General features: G+C 33.1%; 1 protein-coding gene across 4 annotated transcripts in view; it reads right to left on the reverse strand.

Annotated features, from left to right (window-relative positions):
• Nucleotides 1-1845: 1845 nt before the first annotated feature.
• KLHL8 (kelch like family member 8) overlaps nucleotides 1846-18944 on the reverse strand; it is a 53162-nt gene continuing 36063 nt past the window's right edge. For all 4 annotated transcript variants that reach the window (XM_039845651.1, XM_039845648.1, XM_039845649.1 and 1 more), the window contains 7 exons: nucleotides 18509-18695; nucleotides 14743-14886; nucleotides 13665-13776; nucleotides 7865-8033; nucleotides 7498-7657; nucleotides 4973-5174; nucleotides 1846-4738 (listed from right to left, as the gene is read on the reverse strand). In XM_039845651.1, coding sequence (XP_039701585.1) covers nucleotides 4615-4738; nucleotides 4973-5174; nucleotides 7498-7657; nucleotides 7865-8033; nucleotides 13665-13776; nucleotides 14743-14886; nucleotides 18509-18695 — 1098 coding nt within the window. In that variant the 3' untranslated portion in view covers nucleotides 1846-4614. The remainder of the gene's footprint in view (nucleotides 4739-4972; nucleotides 5175-7497; nucleotides 7658-7864; nucleotides 8034-13664; nucleotides 13777-14742; nucleotides 14887-18508; nucleotides 18696-18944) is intronic.

Genomic DNA, 18944 nt, shown 5'->3' on the forward strand with positions numbered 1-18944 from the left:
GTACTATATACAGAAATATAGTGACCAGTGGTTGCCAGAGGCAGGAGTAGGGAATGGGTGAAGGGAGTCAGAAGGTATAAACTTCCAGTTATAAAGTAAGTCCTGGGGATGTTATATATAGCATTGTGACTATAATTAATATTGTATCATATATTTGAAAGTTGCTAAGAGAGTTGATATTAAAATTTCTCAACACACACACAAAGTTTATGGGTTGTGACAGATGTTAGACATATTGTGATCATTTCACAATACACACATATATCGAATCATTATGCTATATATCTGAAACTGTTACGTCAATTATATTGCAATCAAATAAGTGACAAAAAAATATATAGTGACCAGAAATACTTTTATACTGTTGAGAGACTGTGATAATAAAAAAATCACCATCCCTTAAATGTACACATACTACCTTGTGAAAGCAGAGTTATAGCTGGTTAGGCAGAATGGTGGAATTTTTCAGTCCCAAGGAACACTGGTCAACCACTGATTAGTTGTGGATCTTGGACAAGTTACTTAATATCTTTGAATCTATTTTTTAATTGTAAGATGCAGAATTATTTGTAGAGATTAAAGTGTAACTATAAAGTGACTGGTATGGACTACACATTTTAAAAATTATACTTATTAATACTCCCCATGACCACTAAACTAAATTTAAGAAACCTCTTATATTCTAAAGAGTTTATTCAGATAGACTGAATTTAGCCTGAACCATTATGATAATGGAAGAGTGGTTTGTTAAAACAACAAAAACCACCAGAATTTTTGCATTCAAATAAGGTTGCCCCTCAAAAAAGCTATCTACTTCTTTTGCTGAAGTTACTATTGGTAATTAAGGGTAATTTAGAAATCTTCCACTGGAACTGTCTGCTTTTGAAAAAAAATTTTTTCTGTGGAGGAAAACCTTAATTCTTTGAGGGGAGATTTCACATGTGACAGTCATAAAATATTATGAATCCAGTCTAATGAATAAAGTACACAGGGCGATAGTTAAGACCTTGTTCAAAATTAACATGACTATTGTGAGACCAGTTCTCTGGGATGACTCGCAAATGAACTCTTCATGCTATTTTCAAAGAGGAGTTTCGGAAAAGTTCTTAGCAATGGCAACATTGCTCAAAACAAACAAACAGACAAACAGACAAACATCCAAATTATAGCATCACAAGGTTACTACTTGGAAGGATAAGATTCATCTTAATGCATAAAGAATGTCATTTCTATATAGTACAAGTCTGCAGTTGCTGAAGAGACAATTGCTTAATCAGTCATTAAGACTGGTGCAAAAACTGACATCAGTTGCCTTTAACTCTTCTTGTAAGAATAATGAAAATCTTCCTATTTTTGGTTAAACAAAAAGATCCCTTTTATGAAAAAAATATTGCAGCCAAACTACTAAATTGATTTGTATTTGAGGGATGGGGAAACAATTACATCATTTTGATAAGATTCTATAAAAGCAAGCAATGAGAAGCAACATTACACAGACCTTATAGAAAGAAATTCCTATTCATAATAGATACATGCAATATATTTTAGTCAATAAATAGCACTAATATAAACCCAGCTCTTTGATCTCAGTATTTGGGAGTGTACGTGATAATTTATTACTTTGATTTGCTAGAGTTTCACTACACAGATTTATATATGGTTTTTAAAAAATTAATATTAAAATTTTATTGCCACTTGCAACTCCACATAAAGAGGAAAAAGAGCCAATGACATCCCAATAATTTCTTTAAAAGTCTAAAATGAGAAACCACAGAAAACATTCTTAACAGATAAGATATGAATTAGATTCTAAATGCATTCTCTATCATATACCACACGGAGAAAAAAAGGAACAAAAAATTCTCATGTTTACCAATTGCCAGAGTAGTTTATATGACTTCCAACAATCTCTTATCTAAGCATTTAACAGCATTTTAAGTTCAAAATACATTTGCAAATTAGGAGAATAAACAATACTCCTTAAAGGGAGTATAAAGTTTATTCAAACATTTAAAAAAAATCAGTTACACAGAATAAAGTGAAATTATTTCGTTTTTAAAGTGACAGTGCAATATAATAAAGCAGTGGCTTTAATAACTATGTGGGAAAATCACACGAAAGCACCTAAAAATATATCTTGAAGAATATGCAAATTTCCACTTTTTTTTTTTTCCATTTACAACTTCAAATTTTTAGCTCTATTTTACATCACTTTTTGGTAGGCGCTGTGAACATCTGAGGTTAAAGTAACAGATCTCACAATTAAGTAGCCATCTTTGAGTATTTCATCTATTTATACCTATGAATATAATCATCTTTTAAATGCATGATTCCTTCAGCCTGACTCTCATTTCTTGTCTCAAAGAATGTGTGTTTAATAAAGAGACTATGCATATTGATTCCACTATTTATCTTTTCACACCATTGTCAGGTCTTTCAAGGCTATGCTGCTCACTGCCCATACATAATATGTTCCATTTACTTTACTTCTCTTATGAGTAGTTCATATTTTATGGGTAGCTAGTCATCTAACTTAGTATGTTAAATGGCTACTGTAAAATAAAACCAGAAATGGAAATCTTCATGCTCTTAAACTTTATACACATGACAAAAGCAGAAATGTTAAAGAAAAAAACATTTTGAATAATCTTAGAAACAATAAGATCAAAATCTCCTTCACCACAAAAATAAATATAAGAAATATACCAGTAACCATAGCTAGACTAACACTGTAATACAAAAACTTCATTAGATAGGAGAAATACACAACTGAAACCAGGTTTTGAGACTTATTCTCTACATCCAGTCAGTTGTAGCCAGTCTAGTTAAGTGTTATAGAATCAAATGCTTTTGAGATTGACTGAAATATGGTTATAGTCATACAAGAGAACACTGGTTCAGATCTGGCAATGGCATATGAACTTGCCCAAAGGCTGAAATCAAAAACTAGCATAACTGGGGAACTTTTAAATCTGCTTCATGAAAGACCCCTTTATCTGCTAGCCTGAGCCCTTTTACAATTTTCCTTTTCTTTTCTGGGGTCTATTATACCCAATACGCACTGGCTTTTGTAATGTAACTTTCTGATCTATTACTGTATTGACAAGCCCAGGTTGCCATCAGAGCTACTAGGCAATGAACTTCAGGGCTAGGGTTATGGTTCTTCACTGCTCAGCTTCCTTATGAACCAGATGACTGACCAACAGAGAACTACACTAAAGTCTAAGGCTTGGCTAAAGGAAAATTTAGGAAGGCCTGGGAAAGAGGTACCAAACTGCCTTGCAAATTCGAAATAAATATTTTAATATTCTTCATAAATATTTTAAAAAATACATATAATGAACAGTACCATTTTATAATGCTAGTTAAAACCACGAAGAGGTGTATCAGTAGCTGTATCAATATCCTGGCTTCAAATTAATGTACAGAAATATTTTCAATTAAAGTTCAGTAAATATACCAGAGGGGATTAAATAAAACAGGAAAAACAGTAGTTTCAATTATTTTGTTTTTACCAACAATATCTTTTATTGGTACTGAGGGACTTAAACTAATCAGTAAACTAAAATTATAAAAAAGGTTTTTGTAAAAATGCATTTATTTTCTGATAATAAATTAATCTAGATTCTGTACAGTTAGAAAAACCAGGATGATGTCAAATAGCAAAAGAAAAAGATAATAAATCTTGGGTTCAAAAGTCAAATGATTAAATAAATCAAAGAAGAACGTTAAACATATTTTCAGATTCCACTCATTAGAGTCATGTAATTGGTACCATTCTTTCTCAAAGTCTCTTGACCAGAATAACATCAACCCTAAAGCTTTCCTGTAATATTTACTCTGGTTCAAGTTTTGATTATGAAAAAATTCCTTTTGCATGGGATGAAAAAAATAAAAGTGTACATTCATTCAGATGAAATTAGTTCAGCTAGGTCTTTTATGTCCTAATCATTCAAACTTAAATTAAGATCTTTGTACAATACTCCTAATAAGCTTTTAAAAATGCAGCCAAGTAGTACTCAGAAAGATGAAACATTTTTTCTACTTCTATAACTATGCAAGAAATTGAAAAATCAACATCTAGAAAAAGCAAGGCATAAATTCATCAGCACCAAGTAGAAATGCTCTTCAAAAGGAGCAGATCTCTTATGTATCCTGATATCCTTGTGTTGATGACTAGGTTTCTCAACTCTCCTTTAGAAAAAATCCACTGCCTAAGGTTTACACTTTTAGGCAAAAAAAAAAAAAAGGAAGGTAAAACTTAGCAAATGACTCCACTTTAAATTTTGATTCATCCACACTTTTTAAAAAAATAGATTTCAAGGTTTTGGCACTACTTTTAAACATCTTTCAGAGGAGGTATGGTTTCAGGTTAGAATATCTTCTTTCCCTACTCAGTTATTTGCTGACGTGGGAAGTATCTAATTTAACTTCACTACTAATAATTCTTTAGCTACCATTCCAAAAGTTGTACTTAGTCTCAATACAACAGTTTACATTTAAATAAGACTCTAGTAGCAGTTAAAACTGTTCAAAGATGGTCATACAAAATCCTGGTTGTCTTTCTTGCCTATCAGACAGATATGACTAAATTGTTGGCGGCTGGAACTCAAATCACATACAGTCAACAACATTACTGGATCCATGACCAACATCTCGAATTTGGCTGGTTAAACAGGCACACACAGCTACACCTGCTCCAGCTCTGCAGTGAGACACAGATCCAACAAGCTCCCACCTGAAAAGACAGAGGAGAAATATTATTTAAAACAAAGCATGATTTACTTTACTCAAAATACCAACCAAGACAAAAAATCCCTATTGTGGGACTGGTTTTGAAAGAAGCAGGATTCCTAAGGATGATATCCCAAATGTTTTATATTAACTACATCTGGTAGCATTTTAGTACTTTGGAGTAAGTAATCTGTTACTGGAAAATTCCATTAAAGCATAGAGAAAATATAAAAATTACCTATTCAGCACTGGATCAAATGCTTCTACTGTATTTAAGTATGCATTGCCATTATGACCACCAACTGCAAAGATTTTGCCCATCACTGTTGCAATCCCCACTCCACCCCTGGGAGTGGTAAGCGCTGCTACATAATCCCACTTGTTGCTTCGAGGGTCATACCGCTCAACCGAACTCAGAGGAGAATTATCATCAAAACCACCTAAATAAAGAAAGATTTTTAAACAGTGTTACATTTCATACAAATTAACTGTTAAATCTCAATTCAACAGCTTCTACAAATCCAATCTTTTAAAAACATTTTAGAAAATAGAGAAAATCAGGGAAAATAATTCACCTCAACACCTATCACCACTACCAACTCCTACTAGACATTTTCTACAATTCAAGATAATTGAAATAATATTTTACTTCACTACTAGGATTAAAAATCTTAAAGTGGGAAAAACTGGAGTCCCCATATCTAAGAAGATAATTTAAGAGAAAACACACACACACACACACACACACACACACACAGTCATATTTTTCCTTAGCCTCCTAGAGGCAAGCAAGACAGCACTGAGATTGCTTCTCTGTGTGTGTACATGTATGTACTATATTTTCAAACAGTAATAGGGTTTGAGAAGAAACTAAATTAAATCATTTGATTTATTTAGATAACAATTAAAGTTTTCCAACCATCTCTCTTAAAACTGTAATTACTGTCATAATTATAGACAGTGGACTATGACTGAATTTTACTAATCTTTGCCAAAACTACGTCTTCATGCTGCATACTCTAGATGATAACGGTCCTCTGTATAGATCATTATAACAATGTTACTTATAATATTCCTGAGGGTTAAACACAGACTGTCTTTTTTTAGGCTCTATCTCAGTCTACATGAGTAATAATTCTCTTTGATGACTAAGCCTATTTTCCTGAGGACAGGAAGAGTTGATATTATAACCGGTGTATTTAGAAACAAAGTCAGTAAAAATAATATCAAGAGTCAACTTCTCTAATGGGTTTAAACTTATTTAATTTAGGTAAAATTCACCAATTTTTGGTGCATAATTTGATGAACTTTAACAATGTATACAGTAGTGTCATTGTCACAATCATGATATAAAACAGCCACCTTTCCCACTGGCTTCCTATCATTTCTCTAGGTAATGCATATAAATTCATAATACAGAATTCAAAGCAGAGGAATAGAAAAGGCAGGATGCAATTAGCAATTACTTTCAAAATATTCTTATTCAAATCAATTGTACCAGTTTTAAGTAGGATGTGAATGACCAAGAAGGGTTTTTTTAACATTCAACCTAAGTCAGTCTTATTTTTACCACATCTGTTCTAACTGTAAGGGCCCAGAAGATTTAATAAGTAACAGCAACAATGATACTCTATTGACATTACACATGTCAGTGCCTATGCTAGATAGGGTGCTGCGAGAGGTAGCAGCAGTATACCGTAAACTCTGGTTTCTCATAGACCAGAGTTCAAATTACAGCTTTGTCACTTATTTAGGCATGTGACTTTGAGTAAATTATTTACTCTCTCTAAATCTCTGACTCCTCCCAGAATTGCCTACCTGATGATCAGGTAAGATCTAAAGGTAAATTATGTTATTTATCTTCTTTAATACACATGAGCACTGGAAGATTCAGCATTACTCCTATTACTTACAGATATTTAAAGGCTATTGTTATAAAAAACTGTAAGTTATGTAACACCAAACAATTTACATCAACATAGCGAGGCATGTGCTAGTGACAACCTCTCTGAACTCATTTCTTCCTCTGTAAAGGAAGGGATTACTAAGCACAATATAGCTACACATTTACTGGGAAACTACAAAGTACCAGATGCAGTTTGAGATGCCTAATATATATTACCTCTAATTCTTAAAACAATTCTGAAAGATAAGTGTTATTATAGGTCTTACTATTGGAAGTATGTTGGGTGGACCAGAAATAGCATCAATTTCACAAGGGAGCTGTTAGAAATACAGAAGCTGAGGCCCTCCCTTGCAGTTAACAGTACCTCTATATTCATATGCATATTAAAGTTTAAGAAAGCATTGCCCTATGGTTCCTTCCAATTCAGTTAAGTCAAAAAATAACATAAAGATGCCAACACCCATCATGCACAATAAATACATATTGGTTTGCTTAGTCAACATAATTCCCTTGAAGTGAGATAAGAAAAACATATCTTAAATCTTTAAAGATTTTAGCAAAGTACATTCAATTTGTGTCCTTACATTAAAAATACATATCTTATTTAAATGTAATCCCTTACTTTAGATAGATATACTTGCTACTCCTAGTAAAAATAAGGAAGTAGAAGTTTTAAACATGAAGAGGAAGATGTAAACAAAAAAGCATGAATGTGAACTGTAAGAATTCAAAAGCAAATCTTAGGGTGGATTCCATTTGAACCTAAATGCAATATAATTTCAGTTAGTTTGTTGTTGTATAAAACTGTCATTGTATATCCTGTAATAAATTAGAACACAGAAATACCACCCACTCACCAACAACGTATAAGCAACCATGGAGCTCACTGACTCCATTGCCTGCTCTTCGTTGACCCATTTCTTTAACTTCTATCCACTTATCCAGATGTGGATCATACCTCTCCACACTAGATAAAGAAGCTACTCCATCATTGCCACCAACTGCATAAACATGGTTCTAAATAAAGAGAAAATAAAAGCAAATGATATCAGATTTTGAATTGACATATATTGTCCTAATGGTAGATCAGAATGTGAAAGAAAGCAGTATTTCGTGAAATAATGTAGTAATTAATACTGAAGATATGAATATATCAGATCTTTCCTTATTTGGTTAGAAATGTGATGCAATGCAACCCAATGAGCAAGCTGCCACATAACTTACTACTAGAGCCACAGAGCCAACTCCTCCACGGGGAGTATTCATTGGTGCTACTGTACTCCACTGATCAGATTCTATATCATATCTCTCCACATCGTTGAAGCAAGTGTTGTCATCTAACCCTCCAATGGCATAAATCGGGCCTCCTAAAGAGGCCAAGGCAATTCCTCGCCTGCAAAGATAATAAAACACACTTTAGCACCTGGGTTTTTTTTTTAACTAGAAAAAAAGGTAGCAAAAAAGCTGTGCTAATGCAAGTCATTCATCATGCTAACACTTCAGTGTTTTCTTTCCCATTATTTTTAGATTTATCAAAGCTTCTGAATAGATGACTACAGGGCTGCAAAAGTGTGCAGGTCTATGTGAACAGTGCCCTCTGCAGTTTTACAATGCATAGACTACACAGGTTAAATTTAAATAAAATAATAAACTAAAACCCAACAAACTACTATAAATGGAGTCCAAAACATTCAATTAGTAAAACACACAGTTGCATAACTGAGAGGCTGATGAACTGACAGATGGTTTGCTATGGAGGTCAGAAGTCAATCTCATTTCTAAATTTATGTAATTGCAAAGAAAAGTTTTGTTCCAGGGTATCATGAAAACAATAGCACATAAAAAATCAAGTTTTATATTACAAGTTTTATATAACATTGCTTTTCTTTTGAAGGGCATTTATTTCTCTCCAAGGAAAGGAAGAGACTTAGTCCATGTTAAAAGACAATACATTGTAATGGTGACCAGAAAAAAATTATATCAATTTCTTAGAATACATTGCAGCGATCGAAAGTTGAACTGTTCTAAAACTATTATCTGTCATTGACTTGGTGTAAACTTTGGATAAAGTAGAATATTTTATAAACTTCTACTACCTTGCTTCTTCATCTGTAACCCATTTGAGAAAGGAGTAGACACAACTACTAATGAGTTAATATAGGTAAAGCACTAAGAACAGTGACTGGCCCATATTAAGTGCTATGTATTAGCTACTATACAATTGGGCTTTGAAATATGTACACACGCACTAGAGAGCAGCTGCTCTACTGAGATTCTAATTCTAAGTTTACCAAAAGAGCATCCTAGGAAAGAGTTCTGAAGGATAATATTCATCTTCAGTCACCTTAACCTCTTTTCTCGAGTATAAACAATGACTTACAAAATACTGTGAATAGAAAAAATTTTAGGTGTAAACACATGTGCCCTCTAGAACATGAGTCATATCATGGCAGAAATAAGTGTACCTAATAATTCTCCCTCTCTCTTAACAGACTAACCCCAAAAGTAGATGATGTTATCAGCTATTTCCTATGCCTCAAACCTCTCTTCTCTTGATTTTCATGACATTGTACATTGGAGTTCCCTTCTACATCTCTAGTTGGTGCTTTTCAGCTTCCTTTATCAGTGCTTTCTTTTCTACTCCATCATTAAATTATGAAAGTCCCTAAAGCCTCTTATCACCCTATACTCTCTTTCTGTAGGTGATCTCATTTTTTCCATAGATTTAGGATAACTCTAACATATATACCCAGACATATATTCTACCTCAATTTCTACCTCAAATCTGTCTTGCTGGCCTTCAACCTTAATGTGAAATGAAATTCACTCTCATTGTGGAGGGCAGCATTTTAAGATGTCTCCACCAGGATATTCACCCTCTAGTTTTACTCCTATGCTTATGATATGCTACATTATATAGCAAAGGAGAGATTACCTGAGTGGGCCTAATCTAATCACACAAGCCCTTTAAAAGCAGAAAGGTTTATCCAGCGGGAAGCAGGAAACAAGTCAGAAACTCAAAGAATGAGGTGGATTCTGCATGCCGCTGCTTGTTTGACAATAGAGGGGAACATTTGGAAAGGACCTGAGAGTGGTCTGTAGGAGCTGAGAGCAACCCCTGGCCAACAGCAAGTAAAAATGAGAAACTCAGTCCTATAATTACAAAGAATAGAATTCTATCAATAATCTAAATGACCTTGGAAGCAGTGTCTTCCTCAGAGCATCCAGAGAAGAGCCTAGCCCGGCCTACACTTTGATTTTGGCCATGTGAGTCCCTAAGTGGAAAAGTCAAACCTGTTGGACTTCTCACCTATGGCACTGTGAGCTAATAAATGAATGTTGTTTTAAGCTGCTAAGTACGTAGTAATTGATTACAAAGCAACAGACAAGTATTGGTTTTCCTAATTGGTTATAGAGCAACAGAGTACACTCATAACAAGATAAACAAAAATTTTATTCTGTTCACCGCCTTGTTTTTTCTAATGCAGAAAACTGCATGACTATCCATACCCAGTTGCTTAACGCCAGGAACTGAAGAATCATCCCTGCTTCTACGATATCATTCTTTCTACCTCCCCCATCTAATTATCATTAAATCTTGTTGATTATACACTTCTGAACTCTCTCTCAAATATGTGCTCTTATCTCTATCCCTACTTTAGTCCAAGCCACCATTATTTTTTGACTGAAATATTACAATAACCCTTTTGGTCTTCAGATTGTTTTCACTCTGGCCTTCTCAAATCTCTCACTATTTCATATGCAGAGGATCTTTGGAATGAGAAATCATTCACCTATTTTTTAAAATAGTGTGTGTGTGCATATTTCAAAGCCCAATTGATAAAATAAGAAATCTTGGCAAACCTAGAAAGCCCTCATTCTTTGCCTACTGTTTCAGCCTTATATCTTGACACCATTTCCTTTGATCTCTCAGCTGTACTGAACTTCTTTCATGCATTCTCCTCTCATTCACCTCCAGATTTTCGTAGACGCTTCATCTCTTTCCACCCGCCACTCTTCCTACCACCACCATTTAACAGATTAAATTATCCCAGACCTTCAGATCTTAGGTTAAATGAGACTGTAAGATCTCCCCTCTCAAGCACTGTTTACTTACTCTGTGCTAACATTATCACCTTTGTAATCATGCCTTTATTTGTATCTTCGCTTCTAGAATGTAAGCTCTATGGAGGTAGGAGCTTTGGCTGTCTTATTTATTGCTCTATCTTCAGCACCTGGTATGTCTTGCAATGGGCACTTAACCAGTATTTGTTGAATAAATAAATCAACCCCTAGAGATGCTGTTAGGATAATAGGTTTCAATAAAACCACAGGTTAAACAAACAACAGTCGATTTTACTAGAAAGATGAAAAAGTGGAGAAAATAAAGAAACCAGATATTTTACATGTGAAAATGACCCTGGAATGCATACTGAAAAAATGATTTGGGGATACAAATTATAAGCAAATAATAGGATGAAATAATTGCATTTCTATTATTTTTTATACAGTTGGATAGCGAATGAAAAGTGCTCAGGGCATATTTTAAAAGATTAAGGAAATTCAACCGCTATTTTGCTAGAAAAGTTTCATTCAATCCTTGGCTAAAAATTAGCTTAGCATGATAAAGAGACAAGGGGATAAAGATTCAAAATGTACTTGAAGATTTTCTCCCTCATTTTAATTCAAGCACTAGAATTTAAACTATTTGTAGTTTTCACAGAGCATAAATCAAACCCTATTAAAGTATTAAAATGTCATTTGTAGATAAGTGGGATATAATAGTACATTTCAAGATCAGCTTTTTTTCCCTAAGACTCTTTCTCCTCATGCAGTTCAACTTAAAATTGCTTGTTTTGGTAACGTCTTTTTTAACTCTTACGGAATGTTGCTACATACAAACCATACAAGCAATGTTTAAAGTTAGGTTTTATTTGGATTTATTTATTTATTTTTTAAATAAAATTAAAATTGCAATAGAGATGTTTGGTTTTTGTTCTCTACACAAAGCTACTCTTAAGCAGTTTTTTTAATATTCAGATAGCCCTCTTTTTCTTTCCTCAATTACATTTTCAATCTGAAACAAAAAGGGAGAATTACTGTAGTATCTAGATTTATGTCAATTATTAAGCTCAGTCTTTCAAATCATCACCCTATTTGCTGAATTTTAAATTTGAAAAAGGAAAAGAATAGGTAATCTAATCTCTCATTTGCTGCAAAATAAATGTTATCTTTCTGACATATACATATATAGTTCCAGTCATTGAGAGGTATTACAGTATTCTCCATTACTATTATACTGAACTATAAATATTTATTCCTTCCTTCTAAAGCACTATACATTTCTTAAAATATCTAGATATGCTAAGTCTTCATATCTCCAGAAAAATTTTTATGTGACATGGCTTTCAGATCTCTTACCTATAAGTCCATACTTACCTGTATATTGCCCAGGTTATCACTCTCAATTTATAATAATTTTTGTGTACTCCCATACTGTAATTATTTTCAAATTATAAACATATTACTGTACTAAGAGGTTAATGTACAAAGTCTAATTTTTTATTTGCATACCCCAAGTGATGCTGCATACCCTACTTTAAGACCACAGCTATACATAAAGACAGGTCAGCATAAAGAACTACAATCTCCCTTATCTAAGAGCTTCACTTCTCTTAATGTAGACAACTATATTATATTTGCTTTTTCCCTTTTCTTGTTTTTTAAGAGCTGTGCTTCATACTGGTTCAGGTACTTTTTCCATATGAAACGTAATCACAAACCTGACTTCCTACTACGTTCTACTAGTGTAACTGATTTTTTAAAAATACTAAAACAAGTTTTAACCTATAACTCTAATTTTAATATTTTAGGTTCTGCCTCTAGATCTAGATTATGTTTGGTACTACTATGCTTTTGAATCCTGATTTGGTCACATATTAGCTATCCTTCCACTTTAAGATATCAAAAATTTGGTATTCAAGTCTGAACAGGCTAGTCAGTCAACATTTCCTAAGTCATGTTACTAAAAATCTTCCTCCCCTTCAGACTGATCTATTTATCAACATATATTTCAATTTATTGTAGATGAAAATATTAAATATTAATACTCATGATAAAAATAATTAATAGAAATTAAAGGATATTTTCTTAACACATTAAAATAAATATAACCTTAATCCTAAAGCCAGTATCTTAATAGGAAAACACTAGAGACATTTTCATTAAAATCAGGAACAAGACAAAAACACCTATCTGTTACTATTCACATTATATTAGATCATTAACCAATACAATTAGACAAGAAAAACCAATTAGAAGCACATAATGTGTGGAAAAACTGGCAAAAGTTGAATAAGGTCTACAGATTAGTTAATAGCTCTTTATCAATGTTAATTTCCTGGTTTCAACAATTGTACTACGATGATGTAAGATGTTAACATCATGGGAGCTCGGTGACGAGTATACAGCAGGATTTCTCTATCTTGGCACTACTGACATTTGGGGCCAAATAATTCTTTGCTGTGGGAGACTTTCTTGTGCATTACAGGATCTTTAGGAGCATCCCTGGCCTCTCCCAACTAGGTGCCAGCAGCAACTCCCTCAATTCTGCACCCAGCCCAAGTTGTGACAATCAAAAATGCCTCCAGACATTGCCAAGTGTTTTTCACAAAGGGAGCAAAATCACCTCTGTTGAGAACTACAGGCATACAGGTATTCAAACATTTTTGCAACTTTTCTAAAAATCTAAAATTATTTCAAAATAAAAAATTTTAAAAATGCTCGTGTAAGTGAAAACTATGGACTTGATCATTATCATATTCTAAGGCATAATTACATTTTTAATTCTTAAGAAAACAAAAAGTTTTATTAGCAAAGCATCACACACTGGACGCTTTAACAAAATGTGTTTAAGAAGAAAGTTTCTAAAAGTGTAAAAAGTGAAAAATCGGCCCCTTTCAATTATAGGAAGCTTTCTTAATCTTCTGCCACCATATCAAAATTAATTTCCATGCTGATCTACCTCTTTGTGTTCATTGACGCCTTCATCATCCATTTATTAGTGAGAGGATCAAACATCTCCATGCTACCTAAATGTTCATTTCCATCATGTCCACCCACTGCATACACTTTACCTGTCAAATAGAGAAATATTTTCATCTGATTCCAAATAATAGATATATAATCAATATATAATTAGAACAACATAATAGTCAACAAGTATTATTCTGTTCAACATTATAATCAATGTTATTTCTATAGTCAAATGAAAATAAATGTAAGCTTCTACTTAATAAAATGCCTGGAAAGTGCTGTTCTACATGAAGTTATTTAAATGCTTAAACACTATCCCTCCCTTAGGTTTCCGAACTTTTTATTACTTAGTAGATAATATCACTAATCACGTTTTCAAAGAATGTTTAGTAAAATTAAAACATGCTCTTATGTTACATAAAGAAAATGTAAATATAAAACAATACGAACAAAGTTTTTCTAAATGAAATAAAAATACACACACACAAAAAAATGGAAAGATTATATACCAAAATGTTAACTGTGACAATTTTGTTAACTGTGACAATTTCTGGGTGTTTGGGTTACAGATGATTTTTACTTTCTATTAAAATATTTTCATATTTTCCCCAAAAAGCATTTATGTTTATAATCAGAAAAAAAGTGAGTTTTAAATAAGTCTCCCAACAATTTAACCATGGCTCTGCAATTAATCATTATCATCAGCAGCCAGTCAAAATAAAAACCTTATTTCAATAACAAGTAAATGGGTATAGAAAAAAGCTGATATATATTATTTAGGTTCAATAAACATGTTTCTTTAGTTTCTTTTGCAAATATAACTCAGAATAGTTTAACTCCCTTTTCCCTGATACTCATCTCCCGTTAAGTACCTATTAGCAGGAGATTGTACACTGAACATCAATGAGCATAAAGCAAGAAAATAATCACCACCCAAATATTTTACCAATATACTGAAACATTTTATATTTTAGCAATTTTCTTATAGAAAGAAAATTCTCAAAGTTAAAATATTTAAAAAGAGTATTATCATCATGGGATATGATTTAAGACAATAGTGAACCCACCTTCCACAGAGATTACACCCACATGTCGTCTTCGACTATTCATTTCTGGTCCAAAGAACCAACTATTTTTGTTGATAGAATAACATTCAATACTGCGAAAAGGGTCACCAGATCCACCTCGACCACCTACACAAAACAGCACACCTAAAGGTAAAGCCACAAAAGAGAAGTCAAAATCATAGCTCCCTAATTTGAAAATTAGTATGGAAAAAATATTTAGGAAGTCAAAATTTGATTTACAAAAAAAAAAGCTATTTGGATAGTATTCAGTGGCATCACATTACTAGAAACCTATTTTTTTGTTTTTTCTCATTTGAATGTCTCAAATGGGATACATTAGCTATCTCTGCTTGCTAACACTTCATTACAATGTTTTACTATCTCTTCTTGCTAACATCCCATTACAATGTTTTAGATCCTCACTTACTATGTAAAATTGCTCTTGCTAAGGTCATAACAAGATCCAACAAACTCTTAAATTAATTTCTTACTGAACACAACTGCAATATTTGATATATTGATCACTCTGTTTTTTGGGAAACTCCTTAACTTTCTTGATTTCCCTAATATCAAAATCTCCTTTTGTCTCCAATCATTTCTCTTTCTTGTTTTCCATGTTTCATCCCTAGCTTACTTCTCACATATTTCATGCTCACAAAGGAGAATTTCATTATTTTTAATTCCATCTGTATCATAATGCCTTCCAATCTATATTTCTAAGCCACATTTCCACTTGATGTCCCATAGGCGCTCAAACTCAACATGTTCAAAAGGATCTTCCTTCCTCACTTATCTAAACAACCTCTTCCTTCCCTGTGTCCTTCCTCTCCCGTGCCCTAGTGCAGGCCTTCACTAGCGATTACCCTGCAAAATCCTGTCCTCTCTTACCACTTAGCAGTCTTTTTTTTTTGCTTTCAGACTGTCAACAGAGTTACTTAATTAAAAGGCTCTTTCAACAGCTTTTATTACCTTCATTAGTGTTTAAAAAAATTTTAAAAAATAAAAACTTCAGCAGCACTAAACTGTACATTCAAAAATGGAGATTTTTACGTCATTCAGGCATACCTTGGAGATACTGTGGGTTTGGTTCCAGATCATTTCAATGAAGCGAATATCGCCATAAAGCCAGTCACACAAATTTTTTGATTTCCCAATGCATATAAAAGTTACATGTACACTCTACTATAGTCTATTAAGTGTGCAACAGCATTGCCTTAAAAAACTAATATGCGCACCTTAATTAAAAAAATACTTTATTGCTAAAAAAATGCTAACCATCATCTGATCCTTAAGTGACTCATAATCTTTTTTCTGGTGGAAGGTCTTAGCTTTAATTTGTAAAAAATGCAGTATTAGAGAAATGCAATAAAATGGGGTATTCCTATATATATTTTACCACAATTAACCAAAAAAAACCAAAATCTGAGTGTGGTTCAGAATTACCCAAAATGCATATAATACTAATTGTGGGGCCTGACCCTTAAAGTTTCTGATTCAGTAGGTTTGTGGTAGGTCTAAGAATTGATATTTCTAACAAGTTCCCAAGTGAATGCTGATGCTACTGGTCCAGGGCCACCACTTCCTTCACACACTGAGAACCATAGCCCTATGGGATAAAGTCTTAGAACAGCATAAAGGCCTTACAGTGTTCAACCTGATCTTCTCCCTCCCTCTCTGTTAAAACTTCATGCTGTTGCAACATGTATATAGTTAGTTCTCATCCTCGGTGTTCTGATAGCGACTATCATTCACTTAATATACAGTACTGAAATGATCTATTATGCTGATATTAGTCACCAGAATCTAAGCTAGGTTAAGACTGTTTGTTAAATATTTATGCACTAATAAGGACTAGCATAGTGCCTGGCATGCACTAGGCACTGAATAAATGTAAAATGAACAGAATACCACTTTCCCCAACTGGCATCCAGAAAAATCTATTATTAAAAACTAAGACAGGTTTACTTTCTCTATAAAATCTTTCTGACCCTTGCAAGGTAAAAATAACTACTCTTTTCTTTGTGCTTCCCAATATACCTTATGATTATATCAAAATACTTGTAATATTTTATTGCGTTTATTTATTCACATGTCTATATCCATACATCAGACTGCAAGTTCCCTCAAAACAGGACTGGCTATATTCTATTTGTGTTTGCATTTCTAACACTTAATCCAGAACACACATGTGGTAGGCACTGAATAAATATTTGCAAATGATTGCATAAATGAATGACCAGAACTGCTTATGCTATCTTTTCCAACTAATTCAATATTTTAAGCCAGAGAAATTTAAAGTTGGAAGAGACTTTAAAGATCATGCGGTCAAAATTGTCTATAAATAAACCAAGGCCTTCAGAAATTAAAAAATCTGCCCTAACTATAGATGTTTATGGCCCCACTGGAATTATAATCCCGTAAGTAACTAACCCCAATCACTGATTCGGTTTTCTTTATAAGTCACCCAAGAACATGACATGAAGTGAAAACGAAGAATGAAGTAAAAAGATCAGGATGCAAATCCTTTCTCTACTATGTCTCTGTGTGGCCTTAGCATACTTTTACCTTCTCTGATTACCATGATTCTTTTATCCTCATCCATAAAATGAAATAAAATCAACAATCTCATAATGAGGATTGAATCTTTCACTAAAATCTACTTCATAAAGTTCTTGCAATTATGTAAGGGATCACATATATGAGGGTCTGGTATATGTCTTGTCATATAATCTAGACTGTAAATTGTTATTTGAATTAAAATCTGAATCTGAAAATATTCGTTAAATACTTTGACTTTCTGAAACAGGATTCACAACTAAAAAAAATCTATACTTCAAAAAAATTTAATTCTTGAAATCAACCTATTAAAAAAAAAGAAAATATATCAGCAGTCCTTTTCTTGTTAAAACTATTTGAACTACTTCGTAGGCAGATCTATGACATTCAAACTTTCTTTATGCTACCTATATAAACTCCCACTATACATAATCAAGTATTGCCTTGTGTTGCTGTTTTAGTTTTTTCCATAGATCTTTTTTTAATAACTATCTTAGGTAGCAGCAAATGTAGAGAAGTCTCCGTCCAGAGTACCAATGTCTGAATTCCTAGACCTCATTTATTTTCCCTCCTCCTTCATATATTCTTTATATTTACAAAGAGTAACACAAGTGAACATGAACTATTTTCTTGGGAAAATTGTGGCAAATAAAGGTGAAAGTGCACTCTTCCTCAAAAATAAGAGCTTTAGATTCTAAGAGTCTAATGTGGTCCTGATGCGATGTCAGATTTAGTGCCTTTCTTGATAAAATGCAAAAGCAAATATTTAAACATGTAATAAGTGTCAAGCTCCATGCTTGGCACTACAGATACAAAACTAAATAAGATACCTGTTTTTGAAGGGCTTGAAACATGTCAAATAAATTTCAATGCTACATGGTAAAATAAGTGCAAACGAAGTGCTCTAAAAGCACAAATGACAGAGGAACTAAATCTGCACAGAAGAATCAAGAACACCTCAAAATAAGAGATATTTCGGCAGGCTCTTCAGAGAGTATAAGACTTGTTATAGTTTTTTAAAAAACTGACTTATTGGTGAAACTATCTGAATCACATATATTAAGAATTCACACATAACCTTATTTGCCAATTATTACTTTAAGACAATTAGATACTAATCATCTTACAATTAAGTTTGGGCATACATAACCAACCCTCAAATCCAACAAAGATCCTTCCAGAAGAATTGATAAATGAGTAACTTAATTACCAGCAGTATGCTTCCTTGGTGTAGTCCGAACAGAGTATTCAAAGTCAGGTACTGCTCTGCTACTCAAGTGAAGGTGGTAATTTCTTGCTTCATCCAGCAAATCTCTACATTTTAGATTTTGCTTGACAATCTGTTCTTTTGCCACAACACCCATAAGAAAATCAACTGGCAACAGAGGCAAACGAACCTAAGATCATGAATAGTTGCAGACATAAAATTTAAGTTGTAACAGGAAAGTAGTTCTCTATTTTCTCTGTAGTATATTCTCTTTTTTAAACTCATTTACTTCATAAAACCTTAACGTTCAATGTGCCAAGTTCTAAAGCAATTTCCAGGACTGGTCTGCACCAATGAAATCAGATATGTTAAATATGTTCTCCCCTTTTAAATACAGATTTAAGTTGACTGGATAAAATAATTCAGTTGTCTTCATTCA

The sequence above is a fragment of the Pteropus medius genome, unplaced genomic scaffold, assembly GCF_902729225.1.
Source record: "Pteropus medius unplaced genomic scaffold, Ma_sr-lr_union100, whole genome shotgun sequence".
NCBI lineage: Eukaryota > Metazoa > Chordata > Mammalia > Chiroptera > Pteropodidae > Pteropus > Pteropus medius.